The sequence below is a fragment of the Trachurus trachurus genome (genome assembly GCF_905171665.1).
Source record: "Trachurus trachurus genome assembly, chromosome: 13".
NCBI classification, from domain to species: domain Eukaryota; kingdom Metazoa; phylum Chordata; class Actinopteri; order Carangiformes; family Carangidae; genus Trachurus; species Trachurus trachurus.
In genome coordinates this window covers 12172781-12198354 of record NC_139892.1, presented here as the reverse complement: position 1 = coordinate 12198354, position 25574 = coordinate 12172781, and the positions used below count along the sequence as shown (strand labels likewise).

Below are 25574 nucleotides of genomic sequence, written 5' to 3'. Positions count from 1 at the left end.
CAGCCCCTCATCTCCCCCCCTAGCAATCAATGGACGACCCAGTCAATTACACGTTTACATCTTCGTTATATGTACATATGAAAAAGAATTAATTACAGCAGACAGTGGAGACTCACTGTTAATGTAATGCTCAGCTGTCGTTGTGTCCTCCGTCAGGTGATCCCTCTGTCTGCTTCCATTTTCCAATAGAAACCACAATAAATGTATATTAGTGTAACTCTCTACCTGCTTAGCATTTGCCCTCTAGCCACCGCTGGTAATAACATCAACTCTCTCCTCATTCCTCCTCCTCCTCAGGTCCTCCGTCGGCGCCCGTCCACCTCATCTCCAACGTGAACGAGACCTCGGTGAACCTGGAGTGGAGCGCGCCGCGCAGCACGGGCGGCCGCCAGGACCTGACGTACAACGTGGTGTGCAAGCGTTGCGGGCCCGACGGCCGGCGCTGCCAACCCTGCGGCAACGGCATCCACTTCAGCCCCCAGCAGCTGAGCCTGAAGGGGACCAAGGTGTCCATCAACGAGCTGCAGGCCCACACCAACTACACCTTCGAGGTGTGGGCGGTGAACGGGGTCTCGCCTCAGAGCCCCGGGCCGGAGCAGGCCGTGTCGGTGACGGTCACCACCAACCAGGCCGGTAAGACGACCACCATAGTTTCTGTCCAAGTGCAACATCAATGGAGGTTAAAGCCCTCTGGTTGATAGCTATTGATTCATTCAACAATAAATAATGTTTAAGCTGCTCTGACCTGTTGCTCCGTTTGGCCTCGTGCATCGACATACCAATATATTGCTCAACGCTATTAATGATGTCAATGTGGATTCCAATGAGACATGTTTTTATGAAAGATATATGGACTTGGCTCTGTCAGGACCTTCACCACACGCCAAGAGTTATTGCACAATAACACAGTTAGAGGGAAAGTTACTGCTCCTCCACAGAAAAGAGGTTTCTCAGATTCTCAGAAACTTATTTTCAGGTCTACAAGTGCAGACGATAAATTAAATCAACTTAACCACAGTAATTATAAACTTCTACAACCTCGCTGTAGTTGCTTGATGTAACTATGAACTAAATTTGATGTTTTGCATCCTTCACATGCAGTTTACTCAGTTCTGATTTCCATTTTTTCTTCCTGAGTACAGAAATTGATTATTGAAAAAAATCCAGATTCAGTTTCTCTCTTCTCTTTTGGCCCTGGGTTTAAATGTGTTAATGCCGCTCCGCAGTCTCCTCCTCCTTGACCTCATCAATTATTTCCATTCACCGGGACACATCCTCATATTTTATCATTTAGTTTTTCCCCGACTTTGAGGGAGAGACATCTCCAGTGGTGCAGCCTTTGAATCCGAGTTTAGTCTCTCGACTCGTCTGTGCATATGAAAAGAGGGAGTGCATGTTGGAGCAGCTTTGTAGTTGTGTGCGCTGGCTTATGTTTGATGCAGGGCACAGGTTCGTTACACAGAGCGCTTGAAGTATACTTTTTTTTTTTGGGGTGGTGATGGGGGGCGGGGAGGGAGCGGGGCAATCTGCGTGTCAAAACATGTTTATTAAAGCTGTGAATAATTTGGGCGAAGGCTGGGTGATTACTGAGGAGGATGATGGATTCTCTGCAGTGGGAAATGATTTTCTGCAATATTTCACTTGAGTTTTGCATAATTAGGCATGAGAAGCCTCGGCTGAACATGGGGGGGAGCGGGGGGGGGGGGGGGGGGGCAACGTGCTATATTTAGCTCTCTCCGGCTAATGAATTAGATGAGTTGTATTGATCTGTGGAGGCTTCATTACAAATGCTGCTGGATTGTGTGTGTCTGTTTCCGTGTCTGTTTGTGTGAGTGTAATTATTCCAGCAGAATAAACCCATGAATACGGCCCCTCTCTCTACTCCAGAGCTGGAGAAGAGCCCTCTTTGCCTGGGGTTGCGTTCAAAGCCTCCCGTTGTTTTGTCATTTAGCCATTTTATAACTGGTTGTTGTGCAAATGGATTTTATGACCCTGGCCCTTTCTCTTCGTCCCTCCCTCCTCTCCCCTCGCTCGCAGCCGATCATTACCTTGGTCTTCTTTACTGCTCTGCTCTTGGGTGGTAAGCTAAGTGCCTCTTTTGTGTCGCTTTTTTTCTTCTTTTCTTTTTTTTTATCACTAATTTCCCCTCCCTGGGAAAAGCGAATATCTTGAATAGGGGGGGCTCGGACACCGGGCGTTTTAAGGACACATGGCTTGGATGTATCATCCGGGGTCAGGAACGATGGAGATGAATGGATGCGCTGCTGCCTGTGGGAGAGCTGCGAGTCCTGCCAGACAGGCATGTGTGGGAGCTGTAATGGAGCGCACCCTCGAGTCCAGGCCGAGGGCTCATGTCAGTTCGGTCACAGAGAAACACACACACACATGGATTCATACAAAGACATAGCAACACAGACACACACACACACACACACACACACACACACACACACACACACACACACACACACACACACACACACACACACAGACAGGCGCACACAGCGTCATCCCCCAGAGGTTGCTTGAGGCTAATCTGCTGACTTCAAGTTGTAAGATATAGATGATGTTGCCTTTGGCTTGTCACCGTTGCATGTTTCACAACTGTTCCCCGGGATTAGTTATATGACGCTTGCAGCTGGAACCTCCATTAGAGACTGTATGGATGTGTGTGTATATGTGTGTGTGTGTGTGTGTGTGTGTGTGTGTGTGTGTGTGTGTGTGTGTGTGTGTGTGTGTGTGTGTGTGTGTGTGTGTGTGCAGAACTGACTGCGCAGAGTGTTTGTACACTCGTGGATGGAGATGATCTACATTTCCCCGCTCAAACAATGTCTTCTATGTGACGCCGTGTGTGCGTGTCTCTTCTAATTTGTGTACATATATATGTGTATGGGTGTGTGTGTTAAAGAGAATAGCTCCAGACTGATTGGATTTCGTCCTGCTAATGCTCGGTAGGGGCTTTTGGAAGATCTGGTTTCAGCCGCTGGTAATCCAGCCAGTCATCTGTGGCTGTCCCTCTCTCTGTATCGCCTCCCCTCATCCAGACACCGTGGATTACACATTTATTATGATAGATTTATTAGGATTTATAAGTGCTGTGGAAAAGACAACCCTAACCCCCCCCCACCCTCCACCCCCTCCACCCCCCCACGTCACCGCCTTTCCGTAAAAGTTCAAATTTCGGCTAGTGAGGGGAGAAGGCAGGAGATTTAGGTGAGAGCGAAAAAAATGGATGAACAGACAAAATATAAAGACACGCATGTTGTTGATCGCATGTGTGTGTGTGTGTGTGTGTGTGTGTGTGTGTGTGTGTGTGTGTGTGTGTGTGTGTGTGTGTGTGTGTGTGTGCATGAGGAGGAGGAGGTCAGATTCCACATCTCGCCATGAACAATTCCAACGCCGTAAATCAGCCGGGGTGTGTAACCCTGCATGTGGAAGAGGAGGAGGAGGAGGGGAGGGGGGTCAGAGAGTGGCGGGATGTCCAGGCTTTGAACTGACCCTTGGCTGTAAATGGATGTTTTTCCCCCTTTTTATGGGATCAAGCACTTTGTGTGTGTGTGTGTGTGTGTGTGAGAGAGAGAGAAAGAAAGAGAGTGGGACTGCGAGGTGTTTATGTCTCCATACAAAATACTTGGCAGGCTTAGGTGACTAAAAGTGAATTAGTGCATGAGAGAGTGTGTGTGTGGGCACGTCTGTCTGTCTGTCAGCGCACACACACGTGTTTGTGTGCGAGTTTCCATCTTCTTTGGCAAGCTGGACAGACATACATGTGGAAATGTGTTTGGGGGAGATGGGAGCAGGCTTTATAGGTATATGTGTGTGTGTGTGTGGAAGGGGGATGAGGGGGGGTTGAGGATCTTGTAAGCAGGAGCCATTTTCTCGACACCCTGAGAAACGGCTCCCACCTCGGCTATTTTTCCTCGGCAGGCAGCAAAAAATTGAGTGACTCCGATCTGGCAACAACCAGGCCTCCAATCTGGCAACCACATGTGCACCGCGGCCCCCCTCCACCCCTACCCCCACCCCCACCTCCCCTCGTTTCTTTTAATGTCAAACTGTAATCGACCGCACATTCGCGCAACTGCTCGCGTCGACCACAGCTGCTCCTCGCTGCACAAATACACGCTGGCAAAGACAAACTCGCTCACAAAAGACAAACCTCACCAAAAAAAAGAAATAAAAAATGACCTCACAATCTGCACTGTTTCGCCCCCAGGGAGGGGGTGCGATTTCTAAAAAAAAACCAGAACCAAACCAAACTGCGTGTGTCTCTCGCAGGTTTAACTCATTATAATGTATGCATAGGTGTGTGATTGAGGTTTTCACTGTCGCTCTGAGATAATGGGACTAGGTGGATTTTTTTTTTATATGCGAATTTCTATCTTTCTGTTTGCGTAATGAGGTCCTTCGTGTTACTGCTACTGTGTGTGTGTGTGTGTGTGTGTGTGTGTGTGTGTGTGCAGGCTGTGAAGGTTTTTTTTGGAGAGCACAATTCTGAAATGAGATCTGAATATTCATTGCCTTTAACACTTATTATTCCACCAACGTTTTGAAGCCCACACGTTCAGGAGACAGTAAGAAAATTACAGATCTGCCCCACATTTAAAAAAAAAAAAAAAACCCATCCACAGAGGTGCCTGCTAGTCTAGCAGTGGTCGGCCCGGAAACGCAGCCTCAGGTTCGACTTTTTCGACTTTTTCGCTTTGACAAAAAAAACTTAAACATGGATGTGTATCAGTTTTGCTTTTTAGGCATTCCTCGGCCTAATTTATCTGTAACAAGTCATAAAACCGGGTCTTGATGGATTACTTATTTTGTGCCTGGGCTGCCGTCTCACGTAGGGAACCTCAGAGGGGACCACTCAGAAAATCACTCATCTTTATCCTCACATTAGTCGAGGGAAAAATAAAGAGCGCAACAAGAGGAGGGGGAACGCGATTAAAACGCCATATCTGTCATCTTTGCGGGGGGAAAAGATGGATGTGTGTGTTACCGCGGGGGAACGAAGGCCGCTGACCCCTCAGGGGTTTTTCTTTCTGAGCCGGAGCGCTCTGGGTCGGCCCCAGGAGGGCCCTCAAATTGGCTCTGGCTGCTGCCTAAGATTGATCGGAGGGATACAAATGGCCGCCGTCTAATTGTTTAACGGAGACGCAACACATTAGGCCAACAGGATGACACAACCTTGGGTTAATCTATTTACCAAGAGATGTCTGCAATCCCATCCCTCTCTATCTCCATCGCTCTACCCCTCCCCTCCCTACCCCTCCACCCCCTCCCTGCTGCTTCTTCACCCCGCTGAAACCCAATCCCCGGCTGGTGCTTGAATTCCAGGCCCGTTTGAACTCAATCCCCGGCTAAAAGCAGGGGTTTGTTAGCGTTTAGCTCGGAGGAGGCTAGGCTCCCTGGAGCCCCCGCTCAAAGTGATGAGAATGTATATAATGTCATAGATAATCCAATCATAATCGGTGGGCCGCGGACCCCTCATTAATCATCCCACTGTAATTTTTTAAAAGGCAGATGGTCTGAAACGAGTAAGGTTACAGTATCGCTCCAGAACCAGGGGTCAAAGATTTAAAAACCCCTGTGAACTTGTAGGAACAGATGTCACAATGAAATGTTACCTACTGTGTGTGTGTGTGTGTGTGTGTGTGTGTGTGTGTGTGTGTCTGTGTGTGTGTGTGTGGTGTCAAGCTCTGTGTTGGATGAGTGAGGATGCAATTGTGTGTTTATATCCTGTCTCTTCGAACCTGTGTGTTCATCCATGTAACCTCTTGTCGTCGCTCTTTAAACTCCGCCTGTCCACACACACACACACACACACACACACACACACACACACACACACACACACACACACACACACACACACACTCGTCTCCTCCTCAGAGCTCAATCTGAACACGAGTGTCTCTCTGTTTACAACGCTCTTTATCTCGCCCCGTGTTTATGGATTTCTCTTTGTCGCATTGAGCGCGTATGATCCAATTTTAGCGTTGTCACAGCCCCCCCTGAAGATAGAGGCTTGATTTGTGCAGCGGCGAGACACCGGTGGGAGGAGACGAGTGCCAGCCATTATCTGTGCTTTAACCTTCACATGTTAAAGGCGTCTGAACGCAGATAACGTGGCTGCTTGAAATATGGCCTCATTATCAGCCGCCGCGGCAGAAAGGGGCCCGAGATAAGATCGCCCACTTGAGCTTTAATGAAAACCAATTGATTTGCTCCTAAAAAAAAAGAAAGAGAAGAAAAGAAAAGGGAATTGGGCTCATGTTGAGCTTCCTGAGGCGGACTGTGTTGTGCAGGTTTCCCAGGGTGACCCAGGAGTCTGCAGAGAATGAGGTTCGACATCGTTTTACCAGTTTGTAGGATGAAAACATCAGCCAAGAGGAAATGGGCTCCGTTTTATGGATACCAACCATTAGAGGAGAAATATTAGTGCATCAGTTTTGCACTGCACAGTCTAGCTTTGGCAATTAAGCTTTGTGGCCATACAAAGCTCTGTAACGCCTCGGCTTTTGAACGGACGCCAAGTCCAGAGACAAATGGAAGTGATTGCCTTGTGGCCTGGCCCGATGTTTGAGTTTCTCAGCGGGAGCGAAAAGAGTCTGGGATTTAGGAGAGGGAACACAAAACAGACTCAGTGTCTCCAAGGCTGGAAACATCACGGAGAGGACAGGCAGTGGGCGAACAGCTTTTTTTTCTTCTTCTAAATATCTCTCTCTTTGATCATCTCTCCAGCTCCCTCGCCAGTGACTTCGATCCAGGCGAAGGACATCACCAGACACACCATCTCTCTGGCCTGGCAGCCGCCGGACAGAGCCAACGGTGTCATCCTGGAGTACGAAGTCAAGTACTATGAGAAGGTGAGGGTCGCACCTGTAATCCAGTGTTTTGCAACCTTGGGGTCGGGACCCCACGTGGGGTCGCCTGGAATTCAAATGGGGTCACCTGAAATGTCTAGTACTTGATAAAAAAAACTCATTATTATTCTTGATAAAAGTATGATTAAAAACACCACACACAATCTTAAACAACTGTATTTTATACTTTCACTTTCTCGAATATAAAATTGAGTTCAAATAAAATGCAGCATATAAAAATATTTGAGCTGGCGCATCTTGACTGACGGTTCGCCAGAAATGTATGATGTCAAAATGAGGTCACGAGCCACGAAAGTTTGGGAACCACTTTGTAATCGCTGGGAAAATTGTACATCTAACTGTCTTGTTTCCTCTGTGTCTCACTGTTTCTCTCTTTGTCCTCAGGACCAAAATGAAAGGAGCTACAGAATTATCAAAACGTCATCCAGGAACACCGACATCAAAGGCCTCACCCCGCTCACTTCTTACGTCTTCCACGTCCGCGCTCGCACGGCGGCGGGCTACGGGGAATTCAGCGGCCCGTTCGAGTTCATGACCAACTCCGGTGAGTTCAGCCACAGAGCTGCTGCTGCCGCCGCCTCCACCTCCACTCTGCGTCGCCTTAACGACATCAGTGCAGCGCCGAGCCAGAGCGCGGCCCGGTGCCAGCTCCATCGCACCCTGTTTCTGCAGAATCCTGCTATGATAGCATCTTTTACGAGTTTGTCTCTTTCATTGTGGTCATTAATCAACATAGCTGTCATCTAGAAGAGACAAATGATATCCTGCTCCAGCACCTGACTGGCAACCTGAGCAGCTCCCATTATTCAACTTGCAGCGAGTCTCGGTGGACGCGGCGGCTACGGTTCAACTTATATGGGTTTTTGAAGAATGATACCGATTCTGACATTTGTAGCCGGAAGCTGCTGATGGCTGCTTTTTGTTTCTCGTCAGCAGCGGCCTTAAATCTGAGTGTGTTACAGCCAAAAAAATATGGATTCATTGTTTCCATCAGGCTCTAAAACATTATAAAACCCTAAGATAACAACATTAGGAAGCGCCTTCGTGGGTGGACTCTGATCACAATTTCAAATTAGTCCCCGGAAACCCCCTCCAGCCTTTTGGAGGGTCAGTCATAACGGACTCATGCTGTGAGTTGTCAAAGCCAAGAGAACTTTATTTTATATTCTAGTGGAGATCAGATTTCCATTTGATGGACTGAAGCAGATGGAAAAAAAATAACGGAGAATCTTGGGACGTTGATTAAATATATTTAATACTGTCGGACAGATTGGAACAACCTTAAAGCTACTGAAGGGGAAATAAATATGAATGTTAGAGAGTTTGAATTTAATGAGGTGAAAAGTCTAGACAAACATGGAGATTAATTATTATTATGTCATTAAAATTCCCATATTTCACACTTCTGCTGTGTTTTTAATAGAAGTGTTGATCCATCAGAAGATATATTAGTAGTTTTAAGAACTAAAAACCCTGTTAGTGTAGGTTTCCATCTCTTCGCTCAGCTTCTCTTTGCAGCCCTAGTAACAACAGGTAGGTGTCAGCCAATCAGAAGACAGGAGGCTCTGGGCCTCTCTTCTGATAGGCGGACTGTTTTCAGAGTAACCATCCAATAAAAATAGAGCAGAATTCACAAAATCCTGCAAGTGTTGGATGGTGGGTCCAGGTGGTGAGGGGGCGGGGCTTTGGGTGACTGCTTTGTTGTGACATCACAAAGTGACAGGAAGTCCTGACGGCTGGTTTTAAGGCTCAGTTTCTGAATACAGGCTGTGTGCATTTCTCTGTGAACTGAGGCTTTGATTCACAGTATTAATATAGAACATTGAGCTGCTTTATAATCACACTACACATGGACATCTACCTTTATACTGTATGGAGCTTTAACAAAATGTAAGCTTTCATTATTATCTCAGATTTCCCTCAGTGAACATCCTTCCGCATGGTGCTGAGTGTTGCTGACAGATTATGATGTAAGGGGTCACAGGGATGCTCTGGGGGCCCAGGTGTCCCCTTTTGTAATGTAGATGGAGACAGCGGCGCATGATAATGACACGGTCAAGCTCACATCCTAATGGGCCGTCATTGTCTCTCAGTGGAGCATGCAAAACAGCAGGATTTACAGAGGGGCTGTAAAATGGAGGGAATAGGAGGCAAGGACAAACAGTGTGTGTGTGTGTGTGGTGTTGGAGAGGAGGGGGGAGACGGATGGATGTGGAAGGGAGGGAGGGAGGGAGGGGGGTCAATGACTTTGACAAACACAGAATCCACACTGCTCTCCGAGTACAGTGATATTGACTTTGCTCTTTGTCTCTGTCCAACCTTCCTCCCTTTCCTCTCTTCTCTCTCCCTCTCCCTCTGTTTTCCCTTTTCGCCATCTTTTTTTTTTCTCCACAGTCCCGGCTCCCATTATCGGCGATGGGGCCAACTCCACGGTGTTACTGGTGTCAGTGGTGGGCAGTGTGGTTCTCCTCATCATCCTCATCAGCGCTTTCGTCATCAGCCGAAGGTGAGGCTTCATTCGTCCCTCTCCCTCTCTCTCTCTCTCTCTCTCTCTCTGCTCTCTCTGTCCCTTCTGCTTCCTGTCTCCCCCTCTTTTCCTCCCAGGTGAGAGATGTCTTGCTTAGCCACAGGAAAAGTAGCTGTCAGGCGATAGACGTCACTCAAAAAACACACACATAGTAACACACACTCAGCCCAAGAGCAGCCAGTGCAAGTCAAGTCGGTCGCTCACGTCGTCCGATGAGTGATGACTCGCCACACCGGAGACGTGATTGACAGCTCCCCGACAGCTGAAGAGATGCAATCAGTGACCCCTCGCTCCCCTGTCCTCTGCATCCATCCTCGCATCCCTCCATCTCTCAGCTAGTGGCTGGCTGGTAATCCTGGCCGCCAGTTATTTTCCCCCCGCTGTGCCTTTTCTGACTTGCCGTGAAGAGAATGAGAGAGAGGGATAGAGAGATAGGAGGATAGAAGGAGGAGGAGGAGGAGGAGGAGGAGGAGGAGGGAGGGTGGACAATGAGATAAGCAGGCAATGAAAAGTAGGAGATAGAATAGAGAGACTGAGACAGAGAGGCATCAGGTGGATTTGCAGTGACCCAATCTCAGGGTGTTAACCAGCGAGCAGGACAAAGCACCGTCACAGAGATGGGATTACATGCAGATGGGCCTTCCTCACCTCTGGGTGTTAACCCCCCCCCCCTGTCTCTCTCTCTCTTTCTCTCTGTGTGCATGTGCATCCTAATGTGAAAAAAAGAAGTATTGTTTTCATGTGTGTAGTGTGTGTTGGCACTGAGGGGGAGGGGAGTGTTAATGGGCTTGTGTGTTGCTTCCTCTATGTGTCTGTTGATCCCTTTATGTGTGCGAGGTTGTCTCTTTATATATGGAAACCAAACCACTGTTTGCACGTGTGTGTATTGGTGCTGAGGATGATGGGGAGTGAAGGGGGCTGTCGTGTGTGTGTGTGTGTGTGTGTCCTCTCGTTTTCCATGTGATTGCCTCCCTCTCCACAGCCAAGCAGGTGGTTGTCTCTGCCTTCTTTATATGCATGTGACGGCCGCTGTCATTGTGCCGCTCGCTGCAGCCATCCTGTGATTGTAGAATAAGGGGGGGCTGAGGATGGTGGTGGTGGTTGGGGGTTGGACTGTAATCACGTAGCCGTTTACCATCATTACACAACCATAGAGGAAGACAATGTCCCCCGCACATCTGGTCATTTCCACCGCTGACCCGACGCATCAATACGAGCGCAGGTGTCAGGCTGCCTGAGGGATTCGGAGGGATTTAAGTGCATCTTGTCTCGGATTGATTTACAGCTTTTATACCCGCCGGCCTCTCCGCTCTGCTCAGCTCCTGCTCAGCTCCACGCCGTCGTCGCTGTATGCTCAGTGCCCTTCAGAAACCATTAGTGCTGAAAGATGTTTCATTTGTTTTGAAGTAGAAGGGACACAATGTAAAGGCAATCTCATTACGAATAAAACACCAGAGAAAATAGTGCAGTGCCGCAAATGGCTTTTTAGTAATAACCTCAGTATCCAAAGAACCACCCATTTTATATTGTTATACTTATGTATATATTAGATCATTTGATTATTGCAACTGATGCATAAACATGTAAACAGCATTTTGATGTGAAGCTAAATACGGCTTCAGTATATTTACAGTTGTTTGGAGCAAATAAACAATCAAACCCACATGTTTTTTTCTATATAAAACCTTGATAATCAAATAAACTAAAGACATATTTTGATCTGAAATGTTGTAAAATGTTAAGTATAAAGAAGTAAAACATGAAAATACTCAACATAAGCAAGCACTGAACATCCTGTACTTGCATAATTGTCATCTGCCACAGGATTTTCTAATATTTACCTAAATGGCAAGGCAAGGCAATTTTATGTGTATATCCCAATTTAACAAACAGTTTGTCTCGAAGGGCATCATGACAACATCCTCTGTCCTTAGACCCCATCGACTGGGGAAAAACACCCAAGAAAGCCCTTTTAACAGGGAAAAATGTTGAAAAAATGTTCAACCTTTTGTAAGAATTTAATAATGGAAATTGTGGCACCTGTGGATAGGTCATTATACAGCAAATGGTTTTCAGTTTGTTATGAATGACTCAACTTCATATTTTAACATCTTGGGAAATACATTTAAATCAGTTTTTAAGTCAGATTAAACAAAAACACAAGAGAGCGGTGTCAATGTCCTCATGTTTTGTAAAACTTTTTTTATAAGAGTGAATAAGTATTTTCCCCTAAAACTGTGTCTTTGAAGCTTCTATCTGCATAACAAAGAGCAAAGTGCAATTAATAGCCCCAGAATCTGATTACATTCAAATCCACTTTCTGCTCTCTAATAAATAATTATATCAATGCTTCATCAGTAATCTGTGATTGTGTCGGCACTTCACACCATTTAATTGACGTATAAAGTGGGTTTAGAAGTCTGGGTTGAAGTTTTAATTAGGGATTACGGTGCAGTGACACTCGTCTTCCATTATCATTATAATGTTTTGTTTTCATAAGAGCTGCAGTCGTGTAGTGTCTCTTGTCGTGACGTGCTCTCCCTGACCGTCCTGCTGTTTTTGCCCCCAGAAGGAGTAAGTACAGCAAGGCCAAGCAGGACTCTGATGAGGAAAAGCACTTACATCAAGGTAACTCACAGCCAACACTCGACACCTACACACTCTATAATTGAAAAAACATTAGCGCTGTCAGGTGTGTTCATGTGTGCATGCACTTTAAAAACCGCAAATGAGGCCCATAAAAGCAGGTGGTGGGGGGGAAAACAAACTATTTTAAAGTTAATGTACTTGCATCCCAAAAAAAAAAAAAATCAACAAAAACACTCATTATCAAGTCATCAGCATTGTTATTTCGCATCCCACAAAAATTTCAAGTTAATGAGCTCCATCTTGATTGAAGTCAGCCACAGTGACATGAAAAGCAGAGGAGTCCGTGTGAGAGGAGGAGGAGGAGGAGAAGAGGCTCCACAGAGGAAGGCAGCGTAGCCTGCAGCGTGATGGAAATAAAGAACAGATGGAGTTTCGTTGCCAGAATGAATTAACCTTCATTTTTCACTCCCTTTTTCTTTCCTTTCCTTTCTTTCCTTTTCTTTTTTTTTTTTTCTTTCTTTCTTTCTGTCTCGTAAACTCCTTCCCTCAGGAGTGAGGATTTACGTCGACCCCTTTACCTACGAGGACCCGAACCAGGCCGTCCGCGAGTTCGCCAAAGAGATCGACGCCTCGTGCATCAAGATCGAGAAAGTCATCGGCATCGGTGAGGAAGAGGCTTCATCCCTCATCATGACATCACAGAGTTACTCTGCAGTAAAGCACACTTTGGATAAAAGCATCCACTTTAATAGGATAAGCCTATATTTGGTATTTGTTTCATTCAAATATTCCTGCTGCCAGGCTTTCCTCTGTGTGGCTCCTGGAGAACAAAAAGCAGCATTTACCCAGACAATAACATTTTGTCTGCTTCTAGACAGGTCAATGAAAAATAAAAAAAATACAAAATAAAATAAGATCAGTGGAGGCTAAATATGTTGTCTGCGCTATTTCTGTGGCCAGAGAAAAGTCATCCAATGACAAAATAATAAAGAGAAAGAATCAATATCCATTTCCCCTCTCTCTCTCCGCACCAGTGAGTGAGTGAGTGAGGGGAGGAGGAGGGGGGAGAGAGGGATTAGAGACCCTGATCAATGTTTAAAGTGGACCCCTTCTAACCTGCACGCACACACAACCACACACCCTCTCCCCTCTCCTGATGTGATTTATGTCTAAGTAGCTCATGTGTGTATGTGTGTGTGTGTTTCCAGGGGAGTTTGGCGAGGTGTGCAGCGGCCGCCTGAAGATGCCGGGCAAGAGGGAGATCTGCGTGGCCATCAAGACCCTGAAGGCCGGCTACACCGACAAGCAGAGGAGGGACTTCCTGTCCGAGGCCAGCATCATGGGCCAGTTCGACCACCCCAACATCATTCACCTGGAGGGCGTGGTCACCAAATGTACGTCACACACACACACACACTTTTTAAAATTTGCAAATGAAATGAAGAACAAAACCTGGTACATGATATATTTCATTTAAAGGGATAGTTCAACATTTTGGCAAATTGGCCCATCGCCATAATCCCTATAGTTTTAGCAGTAGATTTGTTACCTTTAATTGTTGGTGCAAGCTATTTTTAGAACAGTGGAGCAGAGCCGCAAGCTGCTCAGAGCTACGCTACGGAGGCTAATCGGATTTCCCTCATCAAACTCATCAAATACACAATCCAACAAGGTAGTAAATACATAGACTGCTGGCTGTGCAATCAATGGTTTTGTATGAATTTGCCTCTAAAGCAACACCGTCTCGTAACGTTCTGTTATTATCTCATAGTGTGGTGAATGTGCAGGTCACAACTTGTCCACCAGAGCGTTTTGGAGTTGTTGGATTGTGTATTTGATGAAAAAATAGCTTGCACCGACAATTAAAGGAACGAACCTACTGCTATGACTATAGGGATTATGACAATGGGCCAATTTGCCAAAATGTTGAACTATCCTGTTAAACTATACAGGGTGGTAGGAATCATAACACTCACTCACACACACACATTTCCACACAGATACATCATAGTAACACAGAGGGCATTAATTTCTGCTGCCTCCGTTCTCCCTTAAGGAAAAAAAAAAAAACACTTAACAATAAATCATTACAAACTACGTCTGCGGTTTTAGGGTGACTTTGGAGAAGGGTGAGCGTCAGGACACACCACACACACACACACACACACACACACACACACACACACACACACACACACACACACACACACACACACACACATATTTATATATATTGCATGATACCTGTAGTCGCACATGCACACACTTGTATTTGTGCACATGTCCCATCTGAGGGTATCCCCAGGTGGGCTCTGTCCAGATGGAAGGGGTCCTGCAACGGTGGTTGTTGGAGGGTGGGGGAGTTAGAGGTAGCAAGGCAGTTGTGAGTGGAGGATGAGGGGTTTGGGGGGGTGGGGGGTGGGCAGGGGTCTAATGGGTCCAGGGAACAGACCCTGTAGCGCAGCACCAGGCTCATTAATCATGGTGTCAGCCGTAAATGTGTTTGGGGTTAGGGAGTGATACCCTATCCCTCCTCTATCTGCTGCTGCACGGCCACAACACACTGGCCAAACCCCCCTCCCCCCATCTCTCCCCCTCCCTCTCTCCCTCTGCCCTTGGCACTCTCTCCTCTCTGTCGCTCCCTCTCTCTTTTTTCTCTCTCTTTCTACCTTTTACACTTTCCCCTGATGCTATTTGTTAGGTTAAAGATGTGTGTGCGATGTAAGCACATGTTGGCATCTGCACATCTTTGGTGGTACACGTGTGTGACGAGCAGCAGCCTCGGCCCGGGTTAGACGGATGAAGTGCCTTAATGTGTCGTGACACAGCAGCCCGGCCCTATCTGTGCTAGATAACACACACACACACTGATAGACACAGACACACACAGACACAGACACACTTAGCCCAGCCGGAGCTGAGAGTGAACAGCAGCAGCAGCAGGGGCAGAATTGCTTATCACCTATCACACCTCTCGCTGTGGGGAATGACCTCGCAGACCTCGCAGAGACAGAGGAGCGAGGAAGACCGACAAAAAAAAAGGGGAAAAAAAGGCCGACAGATGAACAGAGGGAAGGAAAAGAGCGAGGGAGAGAGGGGGAAAAAATCATGACACGACACGAGCGAACGGCGGCGACGGGGGCCAGGGAAGGTGCAAATAGAGACGCTGGGGGAGAAGGCAACGGGGGAAGATGGCGTGGAGCTGACGGATCAGAGGAAAGACAGAGAACAACAGCGGGGAAGAGACAGAGAGAGAGAAAGCGGAGGGTGGTAAGAAAACTACTGAAGCGGAGGCCGGGGGAAGAAAGAGACGGAGCGAGACGGAGGGAGAGAGAGATGAAGGAGAAGCAGATGAGCCACGCAGCAGTGACAGGAGCCGACATGAAAGGATGGCGAGCCAAAGCAAGAAGAAGGACATCGGATAAAGTCCCACTCCACCTCCTCCCACTCGGAACTTCTGAGAGCTTGACACAAGGTTTGGGCAAATTAGTCCTTCACACTTAAGAGTGTCAGTGGAATCTATTAAAAATCCATTATTTGAATTGCACTCCCCTCTCCATTACAATCAAGTTAAAAGGAATTCTCAATCTGGCCTCAGTTTGCTGGCATGTCCAACAGAGCCAATTAAGCCTTATTAATTATGGAGGAACTCCAAATAGGCACTAAAATACATAAATGTGCAAAAATCTCTGCAAAAGCGGGCGGCTGGCTGCGCTCCACCATCTTCGAGGCCCGTATATACTTAATGTTTCTATCATGCTAGCGGGTAATTAAAACCCCGGCCTCCATTAGAGCTCGGAAATCAGACGTAATATGTTTAACGGCTGATTTACATAAGAGCATGCTAATTTAGAAAAGATCCACTTTTTAAAAAAAAAAAAAGGAGGATCTTTGTTCGCCGCAGACGTCAAGGACTCGACAGAGCGCTCGCCCTCAATATTGTCCGCCTTGTTGCGAGCCGTCCCTCCTCCCCTGCCCCTGTTTTTTTGGCAGGTGATAATCGTCCCACTGGCGGGGCCCATGCCCGGAGTTCATTGCCAATGGCGGCGGGGCGTATTCAGTAAACAAGGAATTAGCATGCAAATGGTATGGGAGGAAGAGGGCGGGGCTGGGAAGGCGAGAGTTTAAGGTCGCAGGTCAGACGCTCCTCAGACTTTGATTGGGGAGCTGTCAATCACCGGCGGCCCCGGGGGCAGGGGCGCGCAACAAAGGGAACAAAGATGGCTGACAAAGAGGGCCCCCGCTCTCCGCCAACTTTAACTCCACTTCCTCCCTTTTTTGGGGTGGAGGGAGCATTGCCGGAGCGCCCTGTAATTAATGGAGTGCCAATCACGCGGCGGGCAAGGCGGTGACTGACGGCCTCTTGGCACCGAGACTCGTCCGCCGTGGAGTGGAGGAACTTCACCTTCAAGACCTCGGCTGCCAACCGCTCGGCTGGCTCTGCCTCCACTGCCGCCGCTCGGGGGCCACGTTCTGCTGCACAACTGCCCCCCACCCCCCACCCATCCCCATCCCCGCCGCCACCACCACCCCCTCGAGGCGTTAGCTTCAAGTCAGCACTTCTCCTCGGCACAATAAGCTTTTAAGTCCACCTTAACTGTGCCACTTGAAATGGAACAGCGGAGAACAGCGCCGTCCTGGGAGGAATCCGTGGCGGCGCTTTTTTCGGCATGTGTTGTTGCCATGGCTGGTTAGGCACCAGCTTGCCGCCGTTTGGGGACAAAAACAAGTCACCCTCCCTCCCTTCCTTTCCTTTCCTCTCCCTTTTCCTCTCCTCTTTCCTTTCCTCTTTCCTTTCTTCTTCCCTCTCTCTCCTCTTCTCCTCCTCCTCCCCCCCCCCCCCCCCTCATCCTAAGAGACAAAGACAAGACAGAGACCCACCAGGGAATGTCCACCCTCCCCGCCGCCTGCCCTGGCTCAGATAAAGACACAGACGCTTCCCCAAGAGAGACAGAGAGGGGGAAGACAGAGGGATGGGGTGAGAAAGGCCAGAGAGAGAGGGACGGAGGGAGGAGGAGGAGGAGAGGCGGGGACTGGGGGGGAGAAAAGAGAGAGCAAGAGAGATAGAGAGAGAGAGAAAAAAGAGAAAGCAATAAAGAGGAACTAGCAGGAGAGTGACAGATGCGTCCAAAGTTGGCAGAAGAGACAGAGGGCAAAGGGACAGTGACTGACAGAGAGGGAGAGTCAGAGGGAGTCTGGGTGGGTGACTGTGATGAGGCGTCCAGCATCACTGGGGATTTGCATAAACACAAGATGGTGTGCGTGTGTGTGTCTGTGTGTGTGTCTGTGCGTGTGTGTGTGTCTGTGAGTGTGTGTACTGGATACTTGTTGGAGATGCCTTTGCATGTGCAGGGAAGTGAAGGGGGACGTCAGGGCAACCGTAACTCTGAGCTAATTAAATCACTACGGGACAGAGATGGATGGTGTAACACACTACACACACCACACACTACACACACACATTCATTCCCCTTGAGAACCCTCCTGCTGTGTCGGGGCTGTGATGTGCATCGTTTACCTTCATAATCATCTGCCTTTCATTCTCTCTCTCCCTTCCTCTCTCTCTCTCTCTTTAGGTAAGCCAGTGATGATTATCACCGAGTACATGGAGAACGGATCTCTGGATGCATTCCTGCGGGTCAGTCATGCGTTTCTTTCATGTGTGTGCGTGAGCAGCTGATCCTGCTCTTTATCTCTGTAATGTCATCCACCAAAATTACAACCTTGTTCACAAACATTCGCCCTAATCTTGATCCACTTACTGTTTTTTTTTTTTTTTTTCCAAAGAGGAAGTGGGTGCAGGTTTTTTTTTTCCTTTTAATCTCACTGTTCCCAGGATGCACTGCACATTTTACTTATAGATGACGCTTCACTGGTTGTGGAGAAGAAGTCGTGTTTGTGCTGCTGAAACTACTTGTTGCACATTTTATACGTCTTTAAACAGTAAAGGAGCATTTCATGACATTTATATACATGTTATATACGGAGGCTCATGGGATTTCTTGGTTTCCCTCATCAAACTCATCAAATACACAATCCAACAACTCCAAAACGCTCTGGTGGACAAGTTGTGACCTGCACATTCACCACGCTATGAGATAATAACAGAACGTGACCAGACAGAGTTGTTTTAGAGGTAAATTCATGCGGTTTTTCAACAAGCAGTCTCTGCATTTGCCTCGAAAACAACCCCTTTAAATCAGTAGAAATTTTACATATTTACATGGGACAATGAGAAGTTTGTCACATGTTTCGCTTCCTGTATAGAAATGACACAACCTCCATTAACTCTGATAAAGATCAACGAGTCCGAATGTTGGTTGTAAATTGGTGGAATTGAGATCTGTCAACTTTTCCTCTGTGTGTGTCTGTGTGTGTGTGTGTGTGTGTGTGTGTGTGTGTGTGTGTGTGTGTGTGTGTGTGTGTGTGTGTGTGTGTGTGTGTGTGTGTGTGTGTGTGTGTGTGTGTGTGTTTTACCTCCATTAGAACAGATTACTTTGGTTTAGCGCCACAATTAAAACACAGGGAGGGTTTATCCTCTCCAACATAATTAAAATCATATGTGATGTTAAGTCAGGATTTGTTTTTTATACGTATGGATGGAGTTACTGTGAAAATAAATGATCCCCCTAGGAGCCCCCTCAAGGGCCCCTGGAGGGGGGGTCTCTGGATCTGACTTTGAGAACCATAGAACTTAATTCACATGTTTAATGATGCTTCATTACCGTTTTACCCAGAATCCCTCAGCTGTTTATACACGAGGACTAATTAGTGACAACGCGCTTAAACTTGAATGAAACTAAATAATTAGTTTACTAATGACTTAACAGTAATTGGCCACATGCATAAACATCGTCTTCTCTTCCCTGCAGAAGAACGACGGGCGCTTCACGGTCATCCAGCTGGTCGGCATCCTGCGCGGCATCGCGTCGGGCATGAAGTACCTGTCGGACATGAGCTACGTCCACCGCGACCTCGCTGCCCGCAACATCCTGGTCAACAGCAACCTGGTGTGCAAAGTGTCCGACTTCGGCATGTCCCGCGTGCTGGAGGACGACCCCGAGGCTGCGTACACCACCAGGGTGAGTGTCTGTCTGTGTTTCTGTGTGTGTGTGTGTGTGTGTGTGTGTGTGTGTGTGTGTGTGTGTGTGTGTGTGTGTGTGTGTGTGTGGCGAGCATGTGTCAGCGGTCCGTCTGTGTGTCACCTTGCTTGTCGGCGTTGTCACATTTCATTAATCAGCCCATCGTTCAATTACAGGGCGGGAAGATCCCCATCCGCTGGACGGCCCCCGAGGCCATCGCTTACAGGAAGTTCACCTCGGCCAGTGACGTGTGGAGCTACGGCATCGTCATGTGGGAGGTGATGTCATACGGCGAGCGACCATACTGGGACATGAGTAACCAAGACGTAAGTATTGAGTCAGGGTGCGATATTAGAGCTGGAACAACGATTCCCAGCTTCTTGTTTACTGTCGAACATTTTTAAAAGTTCCTTCATCATTTTAACTCAGTTATTTAATCAGTTTACCTGCGGGGGGATAAACCAGCAGCAGCACACTCCCTCGTCTCATTACACACTGAATGCACATTTCTAGTGCCACTAATGATGATAAAGCTTTTAATTTATGCACAAAACCAAATGTGTTGTGTAGGTGGCTAAAGTGAGGTGATTAAAAATTACGTTAAGAGTTTAAATTTACCACACGGCTTTAATCAAACTGCCTCCAGTTTTTATTACAGTTTGAGAGACACAGTGACTCACAGTAGCTCCACTGATCTGCTCTGCAGGTGATCAAGGCCATCGATGAGGGCTATCGGCTGCCGCCGCCCATGGACTGCCCCGTGGCGCTGCACCAGCTCATGCTGGACTGTTGGCAGAGGGAGAGGGCCGACCGGCCAAAGTTTGGACAGATCGTCAACATGTTGGACAAACTGATCCGCAACCCCAACACCCTGAAGAGGACCGGGGGCGAGACCGCAGTCAGGTGAGAGGCCGGATTTTAGACACACAGACAATACAGACAACTGAACACACAGACACACAAAAGAGGTTTCCTTCCAAAATTATAGCACTGTGAAGGATCTGAATCTTAATTTCTGCTATGTAGACATTATTTATATTTTAGACCTTTAAAGCCTTTAATCCCGTGTTTTTCAACCTTGAATGTTTTCAAGCCTGGAATTCAAACGGGGTCACCTGAAATGTCTAGTATTTGAGAAAAAGTTTACTGATTAAAACATTTTTAAAGTGATTATTATTCTTTTTAAAATTATGATTAAAAACACCACACACAAACTTAAACAACTGTATTATATATTTTCACTTTCTTGAATATAAATCGAGTTCAAATAAAATGCAGCATATAAAATCTGAGCTGGCGCATCTTGATTGATGGCTGTGATCACGTGACTGCATGTGATCACGGGGTCGCCAAAAATTTGTGATTCTTTGTCTTGAATAACCGTCTCTTTGTAAGAATTTTGTTTGGTCCACAAGATTTTGAACTATAGATCTAGACTGAACAGAATAAATCAAATTACCATCATGTCAGTTTAGAGAATCACATTATTCCAAAACAATCACACAACTTAATTTCACACACTCTTTCCATTAATTTGTGTGTTTTTTAGCTTTTTTTTTTTTTCACTGTATCACAAACAAAGCTAAAAAATGACACCAGACCATAGAGGAACAACAACAACATGGCGTCTGTTGCCAAATGGTCCAACCATCTTGAAAATTATAGAAAAAGTTGTGGAATTTCACATCAAGTTCACACCAATGAATATGTCCTGTTAAAGAGGGAGTGTGCTGCTTAAACACACACTGACTCACAGTATACACAGCTTAAACACTGTACATTTATTACATAGGCAGTGTGAACACACATACACACACACTCCTCTATTCTCCCCCTGGTATTTACATTCACCATTAAACATTATCTACCAGCACCGTGTGGCTCTTTTCAGCGCTAACACCTTCCATAATGGATTTCTCGGCAAACCAGCTTTAATGGCGCCGCACTCCCAGGAATGCAGCGGCTTTAACGGCAGAGGAGAATTACGACGTAACGCTGAGTTAAAAAAAAAGAAAAAAAGGGAAAAGGAAAAAAAACAAAAACAAACATGACACTGCAGCTCCAGCACCATTACTGTGGAGTGGCTAAACGTGTTAAGAATGACCTCAGCGTGTTTACAGACTCAACGCGGGCCGCTGGGAGTCTGTTTTGACTTTAATGAGTGTGCGAGTGCACGAATACGTGGACACACAATGTGCACGCACACTCACCTAATGGGACACGGAGAGAGAGAGAGACCTTGTGGAGTAATTAGCAGAGCTGCATCCTGTAAATGCAGCTTTACAACCTTTGCAAGAGTGAAGTTGGAAAGTGACTCCTTAAAGACTCTGACATCCTGCTCTCAAAGTTCAAGTCAACATCTTCTGCAGCTAAAGGGAGACAGTGCGAGTGTGAGAGAGTCACCAGAGCGAGACCGGACCGGACCGCCACCACCACCAACGCCCCACGGCAGAAAGGAAGGAAAGACGTGAAAACAAAAAGAAGTGAAAGAAAGAAAGATGGATATGTGAGCGTGAGGAGGAGGAACTCCAGCGAGCAGTGAAACTCACCGCACTGTGACCCGGTTGGGTGTTTTCTGTGAAATAAGGTTTAACTAACTGTGGCGGTCACACCCAGGAGGAGGAACGGTGTTTGACTTGGCTGCGTTTCTGGTAGGACGGAAAAAAAAAACAGGGACGTAAAACCGAGCTGAACCCGACCGGACCAGAGAAGGAAGATGGCGAAGAAAAACAAGTTGGCTGTGGTCACTATAGTGATGAATCAGTGCCGTTCTACTTCTCCAATCTCCACATTAAAGGGATACTTCACCCAAAATCTATAATTCACAAATTTTCTACTCACTGTCATACCAAGGAAGGGTTTGGAGAACTTTCAGAGTCATCAAAACGCTTTAGGAGTTCCAGGGGGGGTCCAGCTGGCAACGGATTTTCATATAATGACGATGGATAGAGCTCACTTTTGAATCGTCCAAAACACACACTATGAAACATCCAAATACCTCCATACTGCTCGTCTGTACTGACCCAAGTGTCCTGAAGCCGCCACATGAAAAAGTTGTTCGGGAAAAAATAATTTGATCTCTGTTTTTAGCCTTGTTGTAGCAGTAGCTCACAATGGCTCTGAGATTTGCTGTGAGATGTTCGATCGTCGTTGTAAACCATTGGATGTTTGATGTAAACACGGAAGAACATCTTGCAGCAAATCCTGCGCATCTCGCACAGCCACTGGGAGCTACTACTTCTTTTTCATGTGGCGGCTTCAAGACACTTGGGTCAGTACAGACGAGCAGTATGGAGGTATTTGTATGTTTCATAGTGTGTGTTTTGGACGATTCAAAAGTGAACTCTATCCGCCGCCATTATATGTAAATCCGTAGCCAGCTGGACCCCCACTGACTCCGAAAGTTCTCCGAACCCTTCCTTGGCATGACGGTGAGTAGAAAATTATCAATTTTGGGTGAAGTATCCCTTTAACAGAACATAACACACACACATCTGGGTTTTGTTCTGTGCTGAAAGTCGAGGTGATGTCCAGAAAACTTGAATCGGTGAAATTAAATCCTCGTCTCTCTCTCTCTTGCAGCCGGCCCAACACCACCCTGCTGGAGCCGGGCAGCCCCGAGGCGACCTCGTCCGTGGGCACAGTGGAGGACTGGCTGCAGGCCATCGGCATGGAGAGATACTGCGACAACTTCACCGCTGCCGGCTACACCACTCCAGAGGCCGTGGTCCACATGACACAAGAGTGAGTAGGAAGGAGAGACAGCGAGAGGAAAACATTTGTGTGTGTGTGTGTGTGTGTGTGTGTGAACAACATTTTATAACTGTCAGTTCAAGGCAGTGGGAAGCAGATCGCTGCTTTTAGAAAACGACTAAAGATGGTTTTATTTCGTTCATGTTCTGAATTATTCACTTGTTTTGAAGAATGAGACTCAATAGTTTTACAAATTCTTCAGCAGAAACAAAAGACTCCCATTTATCCCATGAAAAACATTAAACATTTAACTTACTTTGCGGTATTTGGAATGATTGAAGACTGCGACCTTTGAAAGAAATGATCAAGAAGAAAGAAATGAAGTCTTTCAATAAGACATTTCTGATTTTGAAATGAAATGAAAAAGATAATTTGCTCTTTAAACAGTTATTAAAAGAATAGTGTGACATTTGATTCGCTTCCTCGCTGAGAGTTAAAGATCAGTACAACTTTCTCAAACCTGCATCAGCCGGTTAGCTTAGCTTTAGCATTAAAGGAATGTCATTATGACAAACTGTGGTTTTTTAGCTTGCTTAAAATTACTAAACTGAGATAAACATAACTAAATAACTGTAGTTCACAGCAAGTTGCATCTTACTGCTTTGATTTCTAGCTAAACTAAGCTAAGCTAAACTAAACCGAGGCTGCTGGCTTCATGCTGCCTCCTGTACAGATGCAGTAGCGATGTCGATCGTCTCATTGAATTCCCAGCAAGAGAACATAAACATAATGAGCCCGATTTCTCAAAACTCCAAACTGTTTCTTCAGGATCAGACCAAGAATCAAAGTTCACATGTGCTGAATGCGTCTCAGTCTCTTGTCTCCCGTCTGTATTATTTTCATTTTTCACTTATTGAGATTACAGGATTAGTCTCGCTGCGTTGGCAAGAGAAATTCCTCACGCAGCAGTTAAACTGTCGGAGGCCTGGTTTCCACTGGAAGGCTGTAAAATTCATCATGTGTATCAGGCCTTCATGTGTTTGTTATTGTTGTCCTCCATCCCTAAAAGGCCTCTCTCTTCTTTTCTTCCAGGGACATGGCTCGTATAGGTATCTCCTCGGCAGCGCACCAGAACAAGATCCTGACCAGCGTCCAGGGAATGCTGTCCCAAATGCAACAGTTGCAAGGCAGAATGGTTCCCGTCTGAGAGATTTTAAAGCGGGAAAAAAAGGCGGAAAAAAGGAAAAAGGAAGCAAAGCGACTTCGTTTTCTTATGAAAAAAATACATAAATAACAAAAAAGATTAAATATTAAAAAAAAGAGAGACAAATAAACTATGAAGAAATAGTTTACCTCATCCATGCACTTTAAATTGGATCTAAAAAGAAAAGAAGACGTCGATGAAGAAGAAGAAGAAGAAGAAAAAAAAAGTGGTGAAAATGGCACTTTTTTTTGTAAAAAACAAACAAAAACAAAATCAGACCTTTACCTTGCCCTTTTTTTGTTGATGTTTTGGAGAAAAGAGGGCGTTTGTGTCTGCAGCATTTATGGATAGATGAAGGGATGGCTGGAAAAATGCTTCCAAGAGGCCAATCTGGAGTGCCTTTAACGGTCTGGAAAGGAAAAGCGAGGAAGAGAGGGGGAACCATTTACCTTTCTTGCTCTTCTTTGGGCAGAGTTGTTTCTGGAACTTTCTTTCTGGAATAATCCGCAGAGAAGAAGTTTCTTCTTCTTCTTTTTTTTGTTTTTTTTTTTTTGTTTTTGGATTTCCTGTGACTGTGTTTATTGTACATGACTTGTTTCTGTGGGACTCGCAGGCTGCCCCGGCCACCATTGTTCTGTCTCTCAGCTGGATCTGTTTGGTATCTCACAGACAAAAAAAATGGAGGATCCTCCGAACAGTGAGTCTCTGAGAGGTTGAGGGTTTGGTTTTTTCTTCTTTTTCTCTTTTCCACGGGGAGACGGCAGCAGCAGCAGTGGCGGCGGCGGCGGCGGTGGTGCAGCGAGGACTTATTTTGAGGCGCTTCTTGTTGTTTCTTGCTCTGTTCTGGCCTCGTTTTCCTCCCAGAACGCCGTGTTTTGTTGCCCTCAGGACGTTGCTGAGAATGTCTTTGATCTTCCAGAGGAGCCTTCCCACTCCCCTGTCTTCCCAAAAAACAAAAAAAAAGCTCTCCCACACCTCAGATAAACACACAATTTGGATTCTTCCATTCATCGCCACTGCTCAGCCGCAAGACCCCCACCCTCCCTCCTCCCCCTCCTGCTCCTCGCCGCCTCTGACGGTCTGAACCGTTTGAACCGGTCCAGTTGCCTTTTGTTTTTTGTTTTTTTCTAAAACGAAACCGAACCGAAGGAGTTTATTGGCTGTGGGATTTATTTCGGGACAAAACAAAAAGGAAGATGGGATGATGATGATGATGATGATGCGACAGTGTGGATGCAGAACACCCATCAGCATTACCATCGCCATGGAAACACACTCACCTGTGCTCCAACCGTCATCAAGGTGAGGATCGATACGTTCCACTGTTTGTTGCCGCCGACACTCAGCACAAAAAAAAAAGCCCCATTAAAACAAAACAAATAAAGATATTGGATTTCACCTCCTGTTATTACTGCAGCATGTTTCTAATATCAGATAACACACACACACACACACACAAACACACACACACTTACTCCCTTTAGCTCCTGAAACTGTGTTAATTAACAAGCAGGTTGTGCCACCGCAGGCAGCCAGAGCAGATCAATAGCCACTGGTCTGTGATCAGTCTGCGTTCCCGACGCCGCCGGCATCTTAAT

At 46.5% G+C, this 25574-nt stretch overlaps 1 protein-coding gene across 2 annotated transcripts in view; it reads left to right on the top strand.

Moving 5' to 3' along the window:
• The window catches only part of epha4l (eph receptor A4, like), a 58135-nt gene extending 32987 nt beyond the window's left edge, over positions 1-25148 (top strand). Inside the window, exons 5-17 of one of the 2 annotated variants that reach the window (XM_083984348.1) lie at positions 298-633; positions 6739-6863; positions 7266-7425; positions 9276-9387; positions 11981-12036; positions 12548-12661; positions 13206-13391; positions 17574-17635; positions 18870-19079; positions 19256-19405; positions 19786-19982; positions 22662-22823; positions 23865-25148. In XM_083984348.1, coding sequence (XP_083840474.1) covers positions 298-633; positions 6739-6863; positions 7266-7425; positions 9276-9387; positions 11981-12036; positions 12548-12661; positions 13206-13391; positions 17574-17635; positions 18870-19079; positions 19256-19405; positions 19786-19982; positions 22662-22823; positions 23865-23979 — 1985 coding nt within the window. In that variant the 3' untranslated portion in view covers positions 23980-25148. Of the gene's footprint in view, positions 1-297; positions 634-6738; positions 6864-7265; positions 7426-9275; positions 9388-11977; positions 12037-12547; positions 12662-13205; positions 13392-17573; positions 17636-18869; positions 19080-19255; positions 19406-19785; positions 19983-22661; positions 22824-23864 lie in introns of both variants that reach the window. The other variant, XM_083984347.1, reaches the window with a different exon arrangement.
• Positions 25149-25574: the final 426 nt, after the last annotated feature.